Source organism: Anastrepha obliqua, chromosome 1 (genome assembly GCF_027943255.1).
Source record: "Anastrepha obliqua isolate idAnaObli1 chromosome 1, idAnaObli1_1.0, whole genome shotgun sequence".
NCBI lineage: Eukaryota > Metazoa > Arthropoda > Insecta > Diptera > Tephritidae > Anastrepha > Anastrepha obliqua.
The window spans coordinates 37559933-37584729 of NC_072892.1; the positions used below are offsets into that span (position 1 = coordinate 37559933).

The following is a 24797-nucleotide window of genomic DNA, read 5'->3' on the forward strand; positions in this document are numbered from 1 at the left end:
GATTTTAAAGGTCGGAAGATGGGTGCCGCATGAACTGACTGAAAGTCAGCAAGAGAACTGAAAAACCACTTGTGAAATGCTGCTCTCCTGGCTCAAAAGGAAGCCCTTTTTGTATCGAATCGTTACGGGTGATGAAAAATGGGTGTGTTTCTCCAATCCGAAGCGTAAACGATCGTATGGTCCGCCCGGCCACAAGCCAAAAACCACGGCCAAACCAAATCGCTTCGACCGCAAGGCAATGCTGTGTGTTTTCTGGGATTAGCGTGGTATGATTTGGTACGAAAAGTTGACGGTACACGCTACCAACGACAATTGGCCGATTTGAACAGCGCTATACACCGAAAACGCCCAGAATATGCTGATCGGCGTCACAAAGTAGTTTTCCTTGATGACAATGCCCCGCCACATCGAACAAGAGCGACCCGGGAATTGGTGGAGACGTACGATTGGGAACCGTTGGTACGTGCGGCTTACTTACCAGACTTGGCGCCTTCCGATTATCATTTGTTTGCATCGATGGGCCACGCGCTTTCCGAGCAGCGCTTCAATTCTCACGAAGAAGCCAAAAAATGGCTATTATTTTGAAGAATAAATTTGTAACCATTTTTGTTAATAAACGTTTGAAATTGAAAAGAAAGTCTCATTTCATAGGTATCTACCGTAATAGTAGAATAAAATTTTTTCCCAAATGTAATTTTACAGTTAACACTCAGAGTTCATATTTTTTTACAACAAAAATATGTTATGCGATGACGAAATACTCACCAGAAAACTTTTAAGGATAAATTACATTGCCTCTCAAGGAAAACTATCAAGTGGCTTGCCGATATTTGGCCCGATTCTCATACAAAAACCTGTTAACGAAAATATTTTAAGGATTTAAACTTGAAGACATGCATATGTGGCTATAACTTCCCGAAACCATTATTTTTCTCTTTGTCTGAACGTTATGACACTATCCGACTAGCGGAATTTATTCAATAAGTGGAATCGATCATTAAACCTTCAAAATCAATGATGCCCCTTGTGATGTAGCATAAGGATTCTGAGATCTCCGGTATGAATCCTATGTTATGCGCAGAAGACAGTTTATGATAGAACAAACACGAGCTCAGCGAGTTATCTGATCAACATCTAAACAAAGTTAAACATCCTGAAGCGCTTGAGATATTAGGGTTTTCTTTTGGGGTAACAAATTTTGACCAAGACCAGCAGAAATTACTCTGTGGCTATTTTCCAAATCACACAGAGGTTCTTGTTGTCATACACACGAAATTTTCAGCCACTGTTGTGAGCAACAAGGGACATGTCGTACCGCAACACTTTTTTACATAAGAATTTCGAGTGAATTCTGCTGCATATATCAAGGTCCCTGATACAGTAGTGAAACTCTGGATAGTTAGCCAGCGGTGACAGCCCAAACACCTTTCAGCAAGACTCTGGCTCTTCAAAAAAAGCGATGGAGGTACAAGATTGGTTGGCTAAAGATTTCCATGACCACATAATACCGAACCTATGGCCGCTTAACTCCTCAGACCCTAATCCCGTGGATTAGTACGTATGGGGCTCAGTTGAGTGTGAAATCAATAAGCAACCTCATTTCATTTCTTTCCTGAAGGCTGCAATTAATACCGTTTTGGTCAATATGAATAAGGCGCATTTTATTCGGCCATAAAGTAGTTTCCGGCCCCGGATGAAGGAGGTCATTACAGCTCATGGACATTTTGTTGAAAGATTTTATAGATATATACTAAGTTAGTGTAGAGTAAAAATTTCGTGAAATTTCCTTAAACTCAATATAAAATCTAATTAGTTTTACGCTCAAATTGCCCTCAAATGCCATACGCACTCTGCATGTTTACTAACTTCACCGTGTATGTGTTTTTTTGAAGTGAAACTTCTTCAGAGAATAATTTCAAGGCCGCGACTCACGAACCGAAGCAAGAATGTATCATTGCGTTCTTACCTCTCGGCGGCGCGCGGAATTTTCAATGCTTCGGCTGACGGTCTTCCCACCGCTATAAACGCAGCTGACCATCCGTATTATATTTTCATATGTGTCCAAAATGATGTAAAAAAATTTCAATCGGCATAAAGTAGTTTTACTTTTTAATTTATTTTACAAGTTCGCCTGTTCAGCTGACGTATTTTCCCCCCTCTACGGCGCAGCTGACTATTTTTTTTTATTCTACTAAATGTTAACAATACAAAAAAAAAAAATTTCAGCCGGTATTAAATGAGTTATTAAAAATTTTTTTCGACACGTTTCGCAGCATCCCACGCACGTACGCACTGCTAATGGACCAGCTGACGGTTGGTTTCGTCATCCATTGGATGTCGTCTGCCTTCAGTATTAAAATCAATCGGCATGAAATGATGAATTCGGGACATATAATAATTTTTAAAAGAATTCGCACACCTAGATTACTGAAATATCACACTGTGCATTGGCTCTCATTTACTATGAAGAATAATGTGCACGGTCGAATGACTTTAATTAATTATTTGAAGGTGACTTAGATGAATATTGCAAACATATTTGAATAATGCATATAGGAATTATAACTAGGAATATACTCGTATACGGAGAAACCAAGTGAACTTGCATGGTTGTGGTTGGCACACACATACATACACATATATGTATTTACATACATTTATTTGCACATGCATACGTAAGCTAAATAGATACACATGCAAGTATCATAACTAAAATAGTGCATAATCTGGTGAGAAAATGTTATAAAGAGTCATAGCTGAATGCCAGAGATGAAATGTGCAGAAAGGGCATTTAAAATAATAATTCGCCATTTGATAGTTGCAGCCGCAACTTCAAGTTTTTGGATTTTTAAATTTACCTTGACAAAGATTTCGACTTTTTAATTATTCGATTAAAATTATAATAAATAGCAAGTAACAGACACATCTAACCTGAAACTCATTCTGCCTTTCTTTAATTGGTATTTCATATGACTTCAAGGTCACAGATATGCACATTTGTGGGTAAAACTAGCAGAGAAGTGTTACTAAGTGAATTTATAGCTTTCAAAAGTAGTGGTCTACCTCAGTTTTCTTAATCCGACTAATAATGCCCTTAACCCTTTCGTCCCTGAATTCGAATTTCATATATCCAACAAAAATAATTACCTTAAAAGCCTATGTTCGATTAATATACACTATTTCAGTGGTGTGGTACATATACTACTGTGGGCAAAAAGTAAGGTGAATTTATTTGTCAAAGTTCGCGGAATTAAAATTTCGTTCTAGTTATTTTTTTCGTGAGTTGGCAGCACTGTTAATAACATCTGGGCCAACTTTCATGTGCATGTCATTATCAGTAATATATTTACGCTTGTGTTTACCAAACGACCAAGAGTGCATTTTTCGATTTTTACAATGTCTGATTTGATTGAGTAGAGAAGTGTCAACAAATTTTGTTTCAGAAATGAAATTTCGGCTGCGGCATTTGGTGATTCGACCATGTCGCAGAAAAATGTTTATAAGTGGTACAAAGACTTCAAAGAGGGTCGAGAACGTGTTGATGACTTGGAGCGCTCCGGACGACCATCGACGTCAACAGATGACCAACACGTCAATAAAGTGACGGAGTTAGTGCTCAAAAATCGTCGGTTGACTGTTAAAGACCTTACTGATATGATCGGAATATCAGAAGGATCTGTGAAAACCATTTTGAAAGACCATTTGGGCCTACGAAAAGTCAAATCTCGTTTGGTACCGAAAACTCTCAATTTCTTGGAAAAAAGTCGTCGCGTTGATGTGTGTGAAACAATGCTTTCAGACTATCAGGACAAACTCAAATGCATCATTACGTTAGACAAAACTTGGATTTATGCTTACGACCCTGAAACAACCGACCAGTCAAGCGAATATCGTGCTAAAGGCGAGGCCAGACCGAAAAGAGCACGTCAAAGTCGTTCAAAAATAAAGGTCATGATGACAGTTTTTTTCGATTTTCGTGGTGTGGTGCACTATGAATTCCTTCCACCTGGCCAAACTGTTAATAAGGAATATTATTTGAGCGTTATGCGTCGTTTACGTGAAGCAATTCGTCTAAAAAGACCAGAATTATGGGCCAACAACTCTTGGTTTTTGCATCACGATAATGCACCGTCTCACACTGCACTCGTTCTTCGTCACCATTTCGCCAAAAATTCAACGCTTATCGCTCCGCAACCACCGTATTCGCCTGATTTGAGTCCGTGTGACTTCTGGCTATTTCCAAAACGTGAGGAGATAAAAGCTGAATCGAAGAAGGTGCTGATGGCTATACCGGAAATGAGCTATTTGGCATGTTTCGGGGATTGGAAAAATCGTTGGCATAAGTGAATTTCATCGAGAGGGGATTATTTTGAAGGGGATGAAATTGATCTACAAGAATAAATAAAGATTTTTCATCTTACAACCAAATTCACCTTACTTTTTGCCCACACTTTACGTACCACTAGCGTTTTTAACCGGTACACATATGCACAAACAGGTACAATAAGTTACATTGTATTCTTAGTGTTATAGCTATAATAAAAAGAAATATCATTTATTTTGTGTGATAAAGCTTGAAACAATCTTGACATAATGGAACATTACATTCTTGGCAAATAGTTTTTGTTCTCTTTTGAATTTTTACTACCGCACTGCGACTACAAAGTCTTCTTGTAGCACCTTCGACAGGCAGATGTAATGACGACCCAAAATTTATTTCGTTTATTCAGTCTACAAATAACTCTTACACACTATATTAGATAATTTTTAATTATTAGTTAAAGATTATAAACAATTGTTTCCTAAAATTATATAAACTTAGTCTAAAGTCGAGGCTAGGATAATTGTTGCAGTATCGAATGCATCTCACCATTGGTTCATTGAAGGCATAGTTAGTTCTATACCGTTGATCTACAAATAAACGAACCTGCCTTAAATCATGGTGCTTTGTTTGATATGTAATTAAACTCTGTAACTCACAACAATTTATATTGAAATTTAAAAGATTATACACGAAGAGAATCGAAAAGTAGATTCATCTGTCCTCAAGGCTTTGCAGTCCAATCAATTTGCGTCTGCCTATTTAACTAGGGAGCCCTTTAGGCCAGCGCAGCTTACACAACGCATATTTGGTAAAGACTTTTTGGACTCTTTCAATCTTATTTATATGACATTGGTAGAATGGGTTCCATATTAGAGAACAATAATCTAGTCGGCTTCGAATTAAGGAGACGTAGAGTGCTTTCAAAGTCAAGGGATCTGAAAAGTTTTCCGTATTACGACGTAAAAATCCAATCATAGAAAAAGCTTTAGAGATAGTATAATCAATATGTTTCGAGAACATAAGTCCTGAATCAAAGATTATGCCCAAGTCTTTGATTTCCTCTTTCCTACTAAGTATAGTATTGTTCAAAAAGTAATTATAGATGAATGGATTAGATTTCTTCCTGTATGAAACCACGCAGCATTTGTCGGTATTCAAGTGTAGGTGGTTCATGGTACACCAATCTTGAAGAAGTTTGAGATCCTTTTGAAGATTGGAACAATCTTCAATACAGCTGATTTGTAAAAATAACTTAACATCATCTGCAAACATTAAGCATTTTACATATTGAAATATTTAAGGTAAGTCGTTTATGAATATTAGGAAAAGAATTGGCCCACAGTGAGTCCCTTGGGGTATTCCAGACCAAGCATTAATTAATAAAGTAGATTTAGACGATGCTATTTTAACGAATAATTTCCTTCCCGTAAGGTAGCTTAAAAAGAATTTTAAAAGTGTTCCCTTAATACCGCATGCACTCAGCTTCTTAATGAGGATAGAGTGGTCGACTTTATCGAAAGCCTTTGAGAAATCCGTGTAAACTACATTTAGTTGTGCGCGATTTACAAAAGCGTTAATAATATTGTTTGTGACTAGTGCAAAATTAGTACAAGTGGATTTTAAGGAGACAAAGCCATGCTGGTACTCGCAGATAAGATCACTAATACGACTTAACATTTTAACTTTGAGAATAGAATCAAATAATTTCGAAATGGTGCTTTGTTGAACTATTGGACGATAGTTGCATACGTTATTTCGGCTTCCTGACTTATAAATTGGCGTGATTGAGCATATTTTCCAAGCATCTAAGAAAATCAATTTGTTTAGACATTTATTGAAGAGAATTCTTGGAAAGAGTACCTCTTCCTGGTAATGGCAATCCTGTAGTCTTCTTCCCTTCTGCAATCAGTTCTTCAGCAAGATTCACAACATTTGTAGGATAAGGAACTTTCTTATTTTTACGCCTCAAATCGTTGTAAAGTATCCATGCGTTGGTTATACACATACCATGGGAAGTATAAAAGACCTTCTTCCACCATTTGGTAGACTTTCTATCATGATTGTAGAGACTTATGAATTGATCAGCCCGATCAACTCCGCTCATTTTCTGTCGATAGAATGCAATTGCTTCGGGGCAGTCTATTTCCACTTGATGACCTGGATTGTCTTTTTTTTTTGAAATTTTAGTCATATTAGGTTTATGACAATTAGTCATTAACAACACTTCTTTTGTGTCTTGCCACTTTGTACACATAAATCCCGTATCAGTACTCCGAAATAGTGCTTCTCCCCGTTTAAGTTTTCCTGGCATTGCTGGAAAATTTTTGGGGTTAGCCATGCAAGTGCCAACAGCAGCAAAGCTAATAGTTTCCAATAAATTTACACTTGTGAAAAAGCGATCAAAGCATAGAACTACATCAGGAGCCTTTATTGTAGAAGCAAATTTCTTCACAACTCTTTCTCCAAGACTTCAATCAACAATTGATTCCTAACCTTTACCAACGTACACATTAAGGCCATATGTATATCCAGAATCAGCATCACAACATAGCCATAATTTGATACCACGTTTGACTGGCTTCAAGGGCATATATTGCTTAAGTGAGGAACGGCCCTTGAATTTAGTCATGCTTTCATCTATATTTTGATGTGGACTATCTTGGCGACATTTAATAAAAGTGTGTTTCTAACAAATCATCGACATAGTAAGATTTTGATGCATTTTGAGGCTTACTAGGTGCTGAAAAGTATAATTTGGAAGTACGGGAAATACAGCTTTCAATAGTTCGATTGCCCATGGATTCTTTTTGAATCCAATAGTGCTTTAGCCCTGGTAGTTTATTGTACGACATGATGAGCATACAGCCTACAATTTTTTGGATTTCCCCCTTATCGGTAAGCTTTATCAATTTCAGGTGTTTGCCTCTTGTTTGGTTAAATAACTCCAAACGCTGATTAGTACAAGCTACTATGTGTAAGCATACGGAATGAGGGAGCATTTTATGGAAAATCTCCAATGCAGTGGATTGCTTTGAGATATTGCTCAGTATTTCACAGGGCCTTTCTGTTGGAATAATTTTGGCTGTACTAAATGAGTCGCTTGGCATTATCCAATCAAGAATACGATTATTATGAACAAATTGAGGCTCAGATTCAGTGGCTGATTTTCTGGATTGCTGCAGAGCCCGCTGTGCCGACTCAGATGTTGAAGGCTGCTCAAAATCAATTTGGTTGTGGTCGCTCTCACTTTCTGCTTCAAAGTCCATTTCGTCGTCACTTTCATTAGATGAAGAATCTGTTTCATCTTCGCTTGGTTCGTAATCGTCTGATGAATCCGCAGAAAAATCTGACATACTTTCAATCATGCTTTCTAGCTCCTTTTGGCTCAACGATCTCTTTTTCATTTTCGTCCTGGAGTAAAAGAGACTTTGTCAACACACCTGATGGTACATATGTATATGTACCAGCAGAAACGACTGTGCATACATGTAGATACCAAAAACTTTAGTAGTCAATTAAATTTCAATACGAATTAGATACAACATCAAATTTACATACCTTAATTCTGATTGGGTTTGTGCTCCAAAATATTACAGAAGTTTGTAGTTACAATTCTGGTTTATCACTTTTTTTGCTAAAAAATACTAAATAAGGCAAACTTCGCAACATAAACACGTGCATAAAAAGTCAGCTGTTGAAATTTTACTAACCTCACTTCCATCAACATTCAGGGTTACCAGACGGTGCAATTGTATACCGATTTTAGTGTAATTTAAAGCTTATATATATATATATATATATATTAGGCCGGATCGATTTGTGGGGAGGCACAAAAACCGCCCATTGCTCTGTGAAAATGATACCTCTAAAACGAATTCTGATGTCCCCCAATTCGGGTCGAACGAAACATCCCACTTTGAACCATTTAGAGTGCTCCAATCGAGTCCAAATGTATGACCGACCCCCACTAATTCAGCAAAATGTTAGAAAAAATTGTTTCTAAAAGTGGTTGCCTCTCGGTAAACAACGGCAAACCTTCGAGTGTATTTCTGCCGCGAAAAGGCTTCTCATAAAAAAATATCTGCCGTTCGGAGTAGGCTTGAAACTGTAGATCCCTCCATTTGTAGAATAACATCAATACGTACGACACAAATAAGAGGAAGAGCTCGGTCAAACAGCTAACAGAAGTATACGCGCCAATTATTTATTTTTATTTCTTAAGCCAAGATTCTTACGTAGAATTTTTCACATAGTCGAAGAACAAAGACCAAAATGTAGAAAACGAAGACGAATCGATATTTCGGCGTTCTCTCCAACATTTCGTGCTATAGCACCAATATTAGGGCTGGTCGATTTAAAAATCGCTCATTGCTCTGTGAAAAACGTATTCTAGGGATCAAAATAAGAAACTTTGCCGAAGGAACCATACCTCTAAAACGAATTCTGATGTCCCCCAATTTGGGTCGACCTTTTTAGTTTCTTTTCTCATGTAAAGGCCAAAAATGGTGATATTTTGAAATGATTGTATGGGGAACCCCCCAGGGGAGTTCGTCATCGGTTAAGTTTTAACTGTTAAGAAGAACGTAAGCTATTTTCTTTTAAAAACTCTATTTTGAGATTTTCAACATTGAATAAATCTCACAATTAATAATTTATTTTCAAAATGTTTTCGTTTTAATTCTTAATATACTCAAGTACACAATTACTTGGATCACTTGACATGGAATATCACATCTTCCTTTCGGCTAATTACTCGACTCCAGATTTTTATATTCGATTCTTTAATTTTCCAACTCTTTTCTTGCGAAAATTGACTAATTTTGTAAAAGTCGAAACATAAACTAAATTTCTGACCATATGGGTTATTATTTCAGCTGACAATGTTGGAGTTTAAAACCCTACCACAATGTGTTTCCCATCAGAAGCCAGTCAATGGGTCACCCTTTATATGTGTAGATTTTATTACGTTACCCAGAAGTTTTGTAAAATCAGTAAATAAAAATCTGCATACAAATATACATGCCCACTTTTAAGTTCTTCACATTGAGGAAAGAATGACAAACTTCGTTTTAAAGCCACTCACAGCAGGCAATGCTCTCATTTGCTAATAAGCGTCGTTGCAAGTTACTAGAAAAAACCGCTTTCCACACAAAGACGCAACATGTTGCACTTATCTGCGATGTTAGCACTCCTACTAATTTGTTGCAACCACATTGCGGACAATCTAATCACAACATTCGCTTCGACACAAACTGGAAAAGCTGCTGCGGTCACTACCATTTTAGCGCCGACTAATGAACACCACGGACCACATACTTGGTTAAGGCGGCAGCGAAGGTATTTGTTGTTCGAGCAAGGCTCCTCAGTGGGGGTAAGTAATGACAGAAGGCGGGTCTGAGTTCATGCAGCACACATGGACCAGTGCACAGGTACGCCAGAGAGTACACTTTTGCACATATAAAGGGTGGTTAAGTTTAAAGGGCCGGTATTGATTTCGAATAAAATACAATGTTTTTAAGAAATTATTATCATTTATCTTCATTATGATAATATTGGTATGGCTCAATTACATATGGAGCAAAATATTGACCAAATGGCCACCGCGGCCTCGCCGGCACACCTCCATCCGATGGTCCAAATTTTCGATGACGCTGAAGCATAATTGAGGTTCTATGCCGTTAATGTGCTGAATTATCTCATCGTTTAACTCTTGAATTGTTGCTGGCTTATCGACGTACACCTTTCCTTTCAAATAACCCCAAAGAAAGAAGTCCAACGGTGTCGTTGACGTTTAGGTGTGGTTCACATTCAACATCGGCTCTTGAAATTTAACCACCCTTTATATGTGTGTGTGTATGTAATTTGATTCAGCATGAAATTAAATTAATCAACTTGCATGTGTATGTGTGTGTGTAAATTGCAGGTGCAACTAAATATTGCTAAAGCTATATTGGCAGAGATGCCGCGTGGCTTGAATGAAATCTACGAATATACATACAACTATGAATTGCCAACAACGCTGGATATGCTAAGGCCACATCCGAGGAAGGCACATCAGCCGAAGGAGCAGAGCAATCCCGGAGCAAAGTCAAAACAAATCACTACAATAACTACAGTAACCACACCTAAAATGCTCTCATCGAATTTAGTAACATTGAACGGAAACGACAACAACAGCAACAATCACCGTTGGTTACCCCAATGGCATGCAACTCCCCATTGGCCTTCAGCAGAAGAAAGTGTGGCACCTTGGTGGCAAATGCCAGTGCGACGTCAATGGTTTACAGCACAGCAGCAGCAACAACACAAAAACTCACTTCAAGCAGTGGAAAAACAGCAATGGTTTGTTCCCACGCCTCCAATGTTGTCAAGGAAATTTGCAAAAATGCCAGCTGCTGCTCATCCTGGGCTGTCTACGACGATGGCACAGCCGTCTTCTTGCACCAGACGAAATGTGTATGGCAGTTGGCGTCACAGTTGGCAACATTCGTGCTTGGCTAGTCGAGAAATGCTTGGGCGTGGTCGTGGTCGAAAACGTAGCAGCGGTGGCAGCAGTGACAGCAGTGGCAGCAATGAAAACTATGACGGTGTTAGTGCTGCTGAGAGCAAAAAAATTGATGATGCTGACCATCGAATTGATGAGGACGTTGATGAATTCCGTTTTGCAAAAAATGCTGAACGCGTTTTCTTCGATTTGCTAGGCAAATGGGCCAACATGTACGTACATATGTATGTGTGTTCATCTATACATACATGTGTGTGTGTGTGTATTTGCAGATGTGTGCAGCACAAATTGAAGACATAGCCTTGATCGTTTGTATTACAACTATAATTAGTGCTTTTATTGCCAGGCAAGCTTTGGCCAACCAACTAGGAAGGTCCACTCTGTGAATTTCACCACTTTCCAAACCCCTACTGATTTCAATGTTCACTTGACGACTACTTGGAACTTTACTCTCCATTCCGAGTTTCACAATTATTTCTAGTTCAACTTCAATTCCCGTGTTCCCTTCACAATCCATTCACCTCCATTCACCTATTCATAAAATTATTTCCGCTTTGTACTCATCCTTAACCACCTCTCACCGTTGTACTCATACTCTACTGTACAGTGCTGTTTATTTCAGTTGTTGTTGTATGCATGTATTTGTAATTGCATTGCAATTACACTGCTAATTGATTTCATTAAGTTGAGGCGCCCTTTCCCCATTGAATTTTTTATTATTATTTTCTTCTTCTACTTTTCGGTTCAACGATTTGTACTGCGCTTCCGAATATGGTTCCTATTTGCTTTGTTTGTGTTGCCTACATTTTGTGATTGTATTTGCTGTTGCTGAACTGCTCTTACCTTAGCCATAATTATCCGCCTCGTCACTGTATAATGCGTACGCTCTGTGAATCTCGCCATTTGCTCGCTACACCTGGCCATTCGCTCTTTCAAGATTTGTTGCGAATTCTCATTGAGTGAGTACTTTGATTTTGAATTTAACTTTTTGCCTTACTTTAATGAAGTAAATAAACGTTTTAAAGAGAATTGAGGGAAATTTGGAAAAAATTAAAAATTAAAAGGTCTTTTTTAATTTTGTGGTAATACAAGGAAAATTTATATAATAGTTTAGTATAAGGAGAAAATATGGTTTTGATTCGCTAATAAATATGATACTCAATTAAACTTTTTCAAACGAGTGGGCCAATTATCGGTTATTAGGTCATAAATGTAGAGAGAATATTCATAGAGAATAGTTTGCTTCTATATCATACGACATGCTATTTTTTTGGGGCGGTTTTTGAGTTTTTGTCAGTATGGCTTGTTCAACATGGCAACGACATTTCTTAACATAAATTTACATACATTGCACACTTGACGTACCTGTGATACTAAAGGTGGAGAATGCCAAATTTATTCATTTTGCAAAACTATTATCAGAGGGCAGGTAATTTCTGAAGATTCTTCATCCAACAGTCTGCTATGGAAACCATATATACAGAATGTATCATATTTATCGTATATTAAAGGTCATGAGTGCAAACCTTTATCAGAATTCGAGTAAAAGCGTTAACGAATGTTTTATCTTTCACAAATCTCTCTTTTTCCCGCTTTTATTGCACTCGAGTTTACAGATTCATTTTCGTTTGTATCAAATAGAGTGCGAAAATTGCATACATTTATTCCAAATTGTCAAAGTACCTTTTCATGACCATAGAGGTGTTCTATAGTCCCCAATGATAGAAAACGTTTTTGCTAATGACGGTCACTCCTCGGCTGGCAACGGCAAACCTTCGAGTGTATTTCTGCCATGAAAAAGCTCCTCATAAAAACTATCTGCTGTTTGGAGGAGGTATAAAAGTGTAGATCAATCCACTTGTGGAAGAGCATCAAACAAATAGGAGGAGAAGCTCGGGCAAACACCCGAAAAAGTGCCTATGTAAATTCAAAATACCTCAGAGACAAAAACAGATTTGCTACGTAAGAAAACGCGTAAAGCAGGTCATCTGCCGGCTTATTGATCTGGATAATGTAGTCTTGGCCTCTATCAGCAGTTGCTGGTTTTGCCACGCTCAACACTTTCCAGTCGTCTGTTGCAGCCGCAGTGTATTTTCCGGTTTTACCACTCGCGGAATGCAAACCTTTGCCCTCGGTATTGAGGGAATGCAGCTGCGATCTACAATTTTAAGTGATGCCCCCTCCCACAGGCCTTGAAGCGTTTTTACTGCTTTCTTTAGCCATGTGAGCGTGCGGTCATCCTTGCATTTTATAATTTTGACGCCGCTGAACCACCCTGCTCCGTCAAATGCTGGCATGGGTGCGTTCGGCTCTGCGTCCATCTTCGTAAATAGGGTTTCCAGTAGCTTCATTTCCATTACCTTCCACCGTTCCTGCGACATTCACCCCAGCTTGTCACTACGGTCTGTGAGTGCCACTATCACTTTGCCGAGTGCCGAAAAAAATTATCTCGAAAAAAAAAAAATGCTATCGAGCTTAATTGGTGTGATTTTTTAATGAACAGAACAATAAATTAAAAAATATGGGACCTTGAACTTTTAATATATTTTAAAAACACTATTTGATTGTTCTATTTAAAAATTTCTGAAACGAATTTTTTAAAACTAAATATTTTACAACTGAAAATAATATTAATTCAGTCACAAAACAATAGAAGCAATATTCGCGATTAATTTATAAACTAGATTTTAAGCTTAAATATATCCTGCCATAAATATTTCCCACAAATAAGTGCAATTTACATAACTTTCAAATTTTGCTTTTAAAAACATTTCAACTAAATTTTTTACCGATTTCCCACAAATTAATTTACTGTTTACTAATTTTTCTGAGTTCAAAAGCTGTCGGTGGGGGGAAAATTTTTATAAGATAAAAAAAAACACACATAAAAGCATATCGAAATATCGAATTGAGCCAAAGTCGCACAGATTTGTAATCTATGTCAGAAAATTTGAGTAATCCCCCCAATTCAATTTTTTAGAAACTTTCTCTCTCTATAGGTTCTCCAGAAATGTCACATTCTGGCTTCAGTCGCACAACGGTAACTTTAGTTACTCTTCATGGTCCCACAGTTGCTTGCAATTTTCATTGATGGTTGGAAAATTGCTTACATTCCTCTAATTTTCAAATCAGGTTATATGACTGATGTGGAAAACAACAAATCCATTTTTATATTTACTTTCCGCTCAAAACTTTTCCAAAAACAAAAAATGAGGTTTTGCTATCAAGATTTTATTAAGGCTATATAGCACAATTATAAGGAAAATTTTATTGTATGGAGTCGCTGTACGATAGAACTCGATAAAGAGGACGGCACCGACTAAAAAGCTGGAGAGAGTCCAAAGATCTGCGCTCATTGGGCCACTCCTAAATGTGGAACCCGTGGAAATCACCGGCAAAACTGCCGCTGCGCGTGCCGCAATTAGATTGGAGTGTTAGCTAAAAGCTAAACTTTAGCTACGGCCACTTCAGTATCCTTCGAAAATTTGAGTTCATCCCCATCATGACTGATCAGTGCACATCTTCACTATTAAAGAGCATCACTTTTCTATTCATATTCCCTCGATCGAGGTGTAGGTAGAGTGAAGTATGTAGAGACAGGGCATGATAAATATTTCTAAAGTTGGACGCGAGGATTGGTAGAGGAGTATTCTATGAGGAGATTCCATTGATATCAAATTTACGCTACTCGACCACTGTACTAGTATTTCCCAAGTGGTGATAGCTGCAATAAAAGAAGCAGTTGATTGGTTGCTTACTTGCATAACTGTCAAGGAGGTAAATATTTACATATACCTTAAGCCCCGCAGTAAATTAGTTGGGGGAATGGCTGACGCCTCTCTCGACCACATAGTTCGATATGAGGCTCATTTGAGTTCCTGATCACAGGTACATTTTCAGAAACTGCTGGGTATGTGAGCTAGCTCGACAGGGGACCCTCGATACGGTCTCCTCTCGAAGTGAAAGGATTGGAGTTCACCTAAAAACATGTGGTCTGTTTCTGAAAAGGTGCGCTTCGCACGAATGTACACAGACATGAGATGCTTCTGCCCTGGGTAGATCGGGGCGCTCGAGAGAACTTTGAATGGTAACAAATTGGCAGCTGTTGTGATTTTTGTGGGTTCCCTTAGCGAATATTGTCTGTTAGGTATCCATGCAGGGAGAATTGGTATTGGCTCGAAACCTCTCTGTAGTATGGAGAATGAGCTGAAACCATCTTAGCAGTTCTGATTTCGGCAAGCTGAGGTTAAGACATCCTGGCTCTCACTTTTTTGCTACACCTGTGGATATATATCGCACACCAGATGAACTTCATCAATTGCTTGAAGCAGTAAATGCAACGTTCGGTCGTCATCCTCCCTTCAGCCAACCAAAGTTCATGACTGTACCGCTAGTCTATAAAGTTTCTAACCAAATATAATCCAAATAAATCGATAAATAAGCATTAAGTGTAAATCGGTGTTCACTGGTCACTGGATGATCGGTACTCATGCGGAAAAGTTTGGAATTTCGTGCAACTCCTATTGCAGAAGCTGTGGGGATCCTGCAGAAAAGGAGACTGTTGAGCTTGAGATTCCTTAGCGTGCGCTTTGGGGATGACTTGAAGAAATTCTCCAGTCTAGATCCCTTTTCTCTCCTCCACTACATCAACAGCACTGGATGGCTGTAGACGGTTTTTCTTTTCCCTAAATCTTTTCACAGGTAGTGGTCCACATTATGGTATCAAAACGGCACGTAAGTGCTACTTGAAATGTACCTGGGGTACTCTTGCCATCTTACCTACCTACCTACCTAGGCTATCTAGCCTCGGTCCACGTAATATACCATTTGTTTGAACAGCAGCTTCTAGTAAATTGTTTTGGCGCTATGTGCGAACCATCCATGCTGTTACGAAAATTATTGTATAATTACGAAAAATTGGTTTTATGAAAACCCTGATTGGGTATAACCTCCTACAGCATCTGTTCTTCCTGCACAATGAGCGGGAGTATTTAAAAATAAAGTCAGTTTAGTAAAGGAAGCTTTAGAAAGAAACCCTTTAAATAACATGAAACCAGTTTGAATTAGAAATGCAAATTATTTCCCATAGAACCACAAACGTAGATACATATATTTAAATCATAAATGTTGTAAGAATATCTAGGATGTTCATGTGAATCAGCCGTATTGTTTGCATTCCTTTATCTCGGGTCCGCGCACAATCTCTTGTCCATTCAGTCTAATGAATGTCAGTTCGGACAGGAAACTCGATTAAATGCGACTTTATTATTTTCTCTTATATATGTATGTAATACGTAATAAACCGCACACCAGAGCCACAAAGAATTTCTTTTTTGTTTGCTCTTTTATAACATTTCTTCTTTGCCGCTTATACCGCACTTAACAGTCACTCATAATTTACGTGAGCCACTAGAAAAGGACAATGCAAAGGAAGCAATTTTTTTTGCCTAGCCGGGTTAGCGCGGAAAATGGCTTTAAATAGCTGTAGCCAAGCGAATGGAAAGTGGAGCGCAGCAGAGTAAAGAAAAAGGAGGAAACCGTAGAGCAAAGAAGGGCAAAAAGTGCCGTGCAGCAGAGTTAGAAGAGTTGGTAGAAGAAATTGAATTAGATTTTATATTTACTTGGTTAACGCAGCTCATTGCAATTTTTCATTACTTTTATACAACCTCTTATGTTCTCTTTTTGATTGCATGCTTTTCACATAATTTTTTTTGTCTGTTCTATGCTGCTACTTTCATTGTTGTTGGCTGCTTCGCGGGATTACTGCACCCATTCATGTCCGTGTTTGTTTATGTGTGCGTGTGTGCATGGGCATACAGTGCTGCATTGCCGGCCGCACATCGGCATGCCACATATAAAACAGCGATTTGGCATGACAATTTAAGCGACTGCGCCCAACACTATGCAACGCTCTGTGGCTTAAGTTTTCTGCAACATTTCACCGAAGCTGTGCATGGGCGATTTATGTAACCAAGCTGCGAGAGAGAAGTGCGTATAAGCACGCATCCACGCACACACATGCAGCAATCAAATTACAAATACACACACATGCATGCGCGCTATGTGTAATAAATGAATACAAGAAGTACGTGCAACGGCTGAATAAATCATAGTGACACAATCGCAATAAAAAGTAAATACAAATAGATATATATATATGTATATGTGTGTGTGTGTGTGACTGCATTTCAGTGCAATAAAATACGAAATGTAAAATGTAAATACAACATAAATGAAAATCAGTAAATAAAAGTGACAAGTATTAAAAATAGCGAGCCAGCTGGCAGCATAGACGCTTGTATTTGTGCTCCAGCCTTTACTCTATTCCTGTTCTCTTGCCCTCATATATTTAGCTTTATTCGCTATTTTACAGGCACACGATTATTTTTACTTTTAGGCAAATTCAGTTCGTAGAACAAATTTTTATGGACGACTGTATTGTATGCCGATTCCAATCGAAAAGCAAAACTACGCGGTTGCTTCTCCTTTTTGCTTTATATTTTTCATGTGGAGTAAAGCTGGGTACTAGCAAGGCGGCAAGACATAGGCGAATTGCAAAGCAGAATTAGGCGCTTCTGTGGACGGTGGGCTACACTTGGGCGCAGGGCCTGGTGAACTTGTTCACGGATGGATCGAAGTTGGAAGGAAAGGTTGGCGGAGGAGTCTTTTGCGAGGAGCTCCCCATCAGGCTCAAATTCAGGTTACCGGACCACTGCAGTGTGTTCCAGGCAGGGGTAGCCGCAATCAAGGAGGCAGCTGATTGCGTATTAACAGTCAAAAAAGTAAATATATTTACTCTGACAGCCAAGCGGCAATAAGGGCCCTCGAGTCTATGACGGTGCACTCGAAATTGGTCAAGGAATGCTTGACCTCGCTTTCGACTGCGTCCGAATTCTTTGACATAAGCCTCATCTGGGTTCCTGGTCACAGCGGCATTGCAGCTGGCCAGACAAGGGACATGTGAGGTGATTTCCCCTCGAAGGGAGAGAATTGGGATCCCCCTGACTACCTGCGGTCCGCTCTTGGAAAGATGGCCATTGCACCAACTCAGCGAGCGCTGGGCAAGTACACAAACGTGTAAGGTCGCGAAATCCTTCTGGCCCCGTGTGGACCGGAGACGCTCGAGCGAGCTTCTGAGGCTGACAAAATATCAGCTCTCTAATCTCGTGGGTTCTCCCACAGGACACAATGCGCGAGGAATGCATGTTGTGAGACTTGGAATCAGCTTGATTCCTTTTTGCGTATGGACGATGAGGTGGAATCATCTCAGCACCTTCTTCTTAGCTGCCCTACTCTGGCGGGGCTAAGATCCAGGCATCTTGGCTCCTACTTCTTTGCCACGCCTGCTGATATAGCTGGCGCTGATATTAAAAATTTGATGCATTTCATCAGCAGCATAAAGCGGTTGACGCAAACATAGTCATCGTTCGTAATCCGCACGCTCCTAACCATCCCAGCACCACTTCTCCCCGCCCTCTCCCTGCATCCCATCGGTCTTTCTCTCTCACCTCACCCCCTTCATAATGGTATCACAAAGGACGAATCCTTCTTCGTCCAAGTGTGCCCATTCCCTGGGCAACCATACCAACCTAACTTAACCTAAGCGCTTCTTCAAAATTCCGTGGCTCAGAATGCTTTTCCAGGTTCACAAAAATATTCATAGTGGAATCCATCAAATACTAGGGGGGCAAAAAATTCACACGACACTGGACGGAGAGTACAGTGCAGAGGCACGTTAAACAGCTTATCCTTGCCTCCAAAAGAGCATCAATTGGGCTCATAAATTTGGATGAAGAGGACTTTCAAATTCCTACGGGATAGGTAATCTTCGGGACATGGTAATCTTCGTTATCATTTTATGAAACTAGAATTAGTGGAGCAGTAAGGTCATCTCTCGAACAAAACTAACACTCTACAAGACTCTCATCATGCCCGTCCTAACGTATGGCGCAGAAGCGTGGACGATGACCACATCCGATGAAGCGACGCTTGGAGTGTTTGAGAGAAAGATTCTGCGCAAGATTTTTGGACCTTTGCACGTTGGCAACGGCGAATATCGCAGACGATGGAACGACGACATAGACATAGCGCAGCGAATAAAGATCCAGCGGCTACGTTGACTGGGTCCTGTCGTCCGAATGGATACAAACGCACCGGCTCTGAAAGTATTCGATGCAGTACCAGCTGGTGGAAGTAGAGGAAGAAGAAGGCCTCCTCTGCGTTGGAAAAATCAATTGAGCAAGATAACGACACATTTTTTCGTGCCTGCAGCCGGCTAAATCGAATTATAAGACGTTATCACGTCAATAATAACAAATTTGAAAAAATGAGAAATATGAAAAATATTGTACGTCTCGAGAAGATGACTTTTTGACTTAAATTTGAATTTGCATATTTACAACTGAGCCGAAATTTCGACCATTTTTTATTATTTCCTCACCTTGGTCAAGCATGAAATCGAACATGATGAAATGACAAATCTTTCCAAATAATTTGGCAGCTGAGTGTGATTGGTAGCTTTATTAACTGCTAGAACAAAAACTTTCATTGCTGTATCACCACCCTTTATTTCAATAAACTTTGTGTGTATATGAAACGTGATATACTGCGTTACTTATGGCTTTCTGGCACATTTATATTCTTCCTATTACATCACTTGTCAATCCTTGTTGCATAAGTATGTGCGTATATCAATAAATTTGTACATACCTACATACATGTGGATATGATTGTGTTAAATTTTTAATATTTACGCAGTTGATTGCCAGTTTTTTGTGTATTTTATTTCCACTTTGCATTTATCGCAATTTTTATACTTTTTTACAATTATTATTATTTCTTTTTTCTTTTGCAACGAATATGCGCTTGCATCAGGAGGATAGCGACTGATTTTCGGTCAACGTTATCTGTCTGTCCTTTCAACTTTTACACTGGCCTACACATAGAGTATTTTGTTGCATACAAATACAAATAAATTCATATAAAATAAATTCAGAGTGCGTTGGGACTGCCTGTTTGGTGACAGAATTTATTGAGGCCCTTTGTCGGTCAAAGTTTTTTTGAAGTTTTAATTTTTTGCGTTTTTGTGCTGTTTAAACTTATGGTTATGTATTATTTACTGCTTCAGTGGATTTTTTGAACACTTTAATAAAAAAAGAAACAGCAACAGAGAATTAAATGCCGCAAAGAGAGGCTAAAAAATGTACAAAAGTAACCAATATCCAGTGAGTAATTGAAGTTAGCACCGCTCACCAGATTCCCCCAAGCCCGCCATTTGCTGGCATTTTTTTGGCTATGCAATTATGAATATTTCGTAAATGCATTTCATAAATGAATATGTATGCATGTGTGTGTGTGCATACACGCCTAGGCATAGGGAATGTTTGTTATGCAAACCAACAAAGATTTGGGTTTTTTCAGGCACTTTATCGTCGCTCCGCAGAAATAACGGCGCATCATATGTGTGTGTAAAGCATTTGTCGCTGTATCTGGTATTATTTTTATTGCTGTTGTTTTCCGTGTTGACAGACAGAATTTGCTTTTGTAGCAAATACCAAATTAATGGCTGTCGTATTCAATATTCAGTTTATACAAAATGTTGCATAAATGTTTTGATATGTACATATGCTTGTATGTGTGTATGTATGTACAAACGTGTTACTATGTGCGCGCTTACATATGCGCCATCGTAAATTCACATGTTTGTAAAACACATGCATGTATGTGAGCATGTATTTACATACATTAGGGTGGGTCAATATGTACGAAACTAATTATTTCGACATTGTTGTTGGTAAATTAGGATTTTGGAAAAAATTATGAGAAAAAAAGTCCATTAGTGCATAGCTCTAGAGTCAGTTTCGTGCCCAGCAAACTTAAAAACGCTGCTCTTGTGCTCAGATTAAAAAGCTACTTCAACTTTTTGCAATACAGGTATTCGCAATACTTTTAAGGAACGAATTTTTTCATTAGTTCATGATAAAAATATATTATAGCTAATTGCATAACAAAAAGCGTAGAAAATTATCTCACAAACTTTGTGCGTAATGCACAAAAATTTAATAAATTTTTAAAAATTATCGCAAAATTTTAATTCTGCAACTTTAGCGCAATATAGTGAAAATTAAAAGTGTTGATTTTTGATAATAAATATGCAAATACAACTACACCTAACTCTGGTTTTACACGGTAGATTGGTTCCAGAAAAAACCGTGTAAAAAAAACCGCGTAAAAAAAGACATTGATCGTATGCAAAAATAGGTGATTGGTTCCTAATCTCTAAAAGCTATTAAAATAAGTGAACAAGTAGTCATGAATTTTAAGAACAAGTATTCATGTTTCTTTAATTAAATCACATATGCAATGTTTATTTCTACAAGCATAGTTATTAAAAATAAAATAGATATGCACTCCAATTTTAAAAATAATATGAATTAAATGTATAAAAATAATTAATTATGTTAAACAGCTATGTTGTTAACGAAAAGAATGGGTTATTAAATTTTTAAGGTAAAAAAAATAAAAAAAAAATAGGTGATAGTCATAAATACAGGCACATAAATTGAATTGCTGTCATCATCAGTTACTCGCATTCGCTTGCTTCGAACGCGTATATGTACAATCACTACCATCGCGGGAATAATTTTGAGCTGGACTTTTTCTTGCTCGTTCAGCATTTACATTTTTAACAATGAACTCTTTTATGAGCCGTTGCTCGCCAATTCTTGCTACCTCTTTGTATAATTCTTTGTAACGAACCATACAAGAATTCAGCTCACGTTGGAATTGTGCAGCTCTTTCGACATTGGGACCATTTGTGATGAAAAGGTGTCCTAATTTATTTGCAAGTTGAAGTCTTTCTTGAATTAAATTTGCAGTTAATTTTACAGGTTCTTCACTATCACTGCTTTTTTTAGAATCAGCATTCTGTAAGGCAATGAACCATTCTGTGAAAACTGTAGTTGTCACCCATGCTATTTTAATGGCCATCCGATTAACCGGCAATGTACCAAAATCGACACCTTTCATTACTCAAGGCTTAAGTGCACGATTGATAAGCAGGGGCTTTAACATCCGATCTCCAGAAGCGTTACTGCAAAATAAAAATGTGACTCGATCTTTTTCAACTTTAAAATCACCAGCGCTTTTTTGCGATTTGGCCACATACGTTCTTTTCGTCATTTTTTTCCAAAAAATACCAGTTTCGTCGGCATTAAAAACCTGACCTGGACTGTATGTACCATCGGCTATTATTTTTTAAGTTTTAGCGGAAATTCTTTCGCGGCTTTCTGATCTCCAGAAGCAATCTCGCCCATGATTTTTATGTTATGAAGCGCATGCCTTTGAAGAAATCCCGTTAACCATCTTGTGCTTGGAGAAAATACGTAGCTTTTCACATGAGTTGATTGTATGGATGTAGACGGTTGTTCGCCTTTTATCATTTTATAAAACCTTAATGCTTGCTGTTTGATATTGTTTCCGTCTACGGGAATTTGTTTTTGTGTATTGTCCTTAAGCCTTATTATGAGTGCTTTTCCATTTTTCTTCTAGTGTATGATGAAGACTTAACAGATAGTTTCATTCCAGAAATCACCGACTGCCTAATTGAAATTAAATTTTTTTAATTGTTCTTATTGTGACTTCATTTAAACCGAACATTTTGCCAAGAAATGTTGAGCCTTATCCAATTCGAAGGCGATCTAAAATTTCAATTTGCTTTACGTTTTAATTTTGTATTTGACATTTTCTTTTAGGGATATATAAAATATTTAACAATATTAAAAAATATAAATAACTGAATAAATATAAAATATTTTTTGGCTTACCTTTTATCTTAATGTGTTAAATTTAATGTAACGTTGGAAAAATAAATTTGCCAATAAAAAATTTGTTTGCCAAACACGTCTGATTGCATTGATAATTAACACATTTCAATTGCTCAAAGCGAATTCCCCTAAATTTGTGGTATAAACATATTTCGCAAAAATTAAATTTGACCAGAAAAAATTTAAGCACAAAAAATTTTCAATCGTGCTAAATGGAATACAATTGTGTAAAAAAATTAAAAATATTTTTTTTTTCAAATATATTTTATATCAAAACCGTGTAAAAAAGACCGCGTAGAAACAGAATTAGGTGTAAAATAAAATGATAAAAAAATTATTTTCAACATTTAGCACCACAGATACAAGTTTGTATTAAAGAAAAATAGCATTCACTTGCACTTATTATTAATATTAATTTCCATATTAACTTCGTATTAATTAAAAGCAACTTTTTCTAAAATTTGGGTACCTCGAAATTGACCTTAGAGCTTTGCTAGAGTTGACTTTTTCTTTTAATTTAATGTAAAACCCGAATCTGTTATGAAAGATATCAAAAAAAAAAAATTGACCCAACCTAATATACACATTTGCGATTCAATGTTCACATCGTGCCATAAAAGGTTCACTTAATATGTCAATAAATCATCAATTCATTTGCCAACTTTCACTCGGCCATTTATTTGCAATTTTTCTGCTCTTTTTCTCTGTATGTGTCTACATTCGTTTGTATGAATTTGAAATTTTCAAAAAGTTTAAAAGTCAAGCGATGAAACATAGTAGGAAATGTATTGGCTTTTTGTTATCATATTCATGTAAAAGCATTAGCAAATGTATGCATGTATGTATGTATGTAGCTATATACACATAATTATTTAATATTTAATTCACTTGGAATACATCAGACAGAAATTGGCCCAAAGAAGGTTTACAAAATCATGTGGAGTGTTTTGCCTTCACACAATTTCAGGTATTCCAAGTATTTCCAGCCTCCGTATAAGTTAACATACCGCAGCACTAGGCAGCAGGCAGCAACGGCAACTAAAATTAATAACATAGCGCAGCGCAAACACCAACATAAGAAAAAATAAAAAGCGCAGCTCAAGTAATGCAGTCGTAACAACGGAATCGCGAGTCAGAAATGCCAAACCTAGCAGTTCACAATCATGGGAATCGCTGATCCAGCTAAGAAAAGTAACACGGCAGTCCACGTGAGGTGTTGCCAGTTAGGCAGTCAGGTATTCAGGTGTAGACACCGATCCAATCAGTTGTATTAACTCGCTCGATATTAACGACTGCTCTGCATAGCAAGGAAAACACAATTTATTAAACTGGAAACTGTGTTTGCTTTACGTATATGTAGATCAGATCAAATAGATCGATCTGGGTCTAAAATATAATATATAATTTATAAATAATACAAATATAATATGTAATAAATTATACTCCTTACTAGTTCATTAAATTGCCGTCGAGCGAAGGCTTTAAACCTTACTGGATTTTCGATGTATGACTATATGGAATTCCTAGTTTTCAAAGTTCTAATAAACCTGGTAAAAGGTATCGTAAATTCTACTCTTCACTATAATCACGACCTTCTCCATAAACTGATCAATCTACATAGGATTCCACACACAAGATGACGCTGATGACCTGGTAGTATACACTGTAGGCTAGCATGAGGAGACCATTTCTAACCGCATGCAACAAGTCCTAGATTTGGCAGCCGCATCGCACATAGAGACAACGATGCCACTTAGACCAAAAAATGGGTCCGTTGTGAAGCAAACAACAAGCCCTCAGTATAATAAAAAAATGGTGCACCGACAAAGGGCTCTCTAATAACCCATCTAAAACTGCTTCAGGGCTGTTCACTAGAAATAGGAACATCAAAAATAAATATCCTGTCATAAATGAATCAACCCCCCCTCAGAAGCGAACTATCCTAGTATCAACCTTGAAAAAACGTTCATTTGGAACTTTTATCTTGAGAAAGTTACAACAAAATCCACAAGAGAATTATTCGCATGCACACCGCTTTTTGGAAAAACATGGGGACTCAGCCCCAGAATGACTTACAGAACAGTTACAGTTGGTTAACTTATGGCCACCTATTCTTCCATAGCATGGCGGCCCAAAGTCAAGC

The 24797-nt window shown here is 37.8% G+C and overlaps 1 protein-coding gene across 1 annotated transcript; it reads left to right on the plus strand.

Moving 5' to 3' along the window:
* Positions 1-9485: 9485 nt before the first annotated feature.
* On the plus strand, positions 9486-16799 carry LOC129247875 (uncharacterized). Its single transcript, XM_054887274.1, has 3 exons — positions 9486-9695; positions 10248-11041; positions 16649-16799. The coding sequence occupies exons 1-3, from the start codon at positions 9486-9488 to the stop codon at positions 16797-16799; spliced, it is 1155 nt and encodes a 384-aa protein (XP_054743249.1).
* The last annotated feature ends 7998 nt before the right edge of the window (positions 16800-24797 follow it).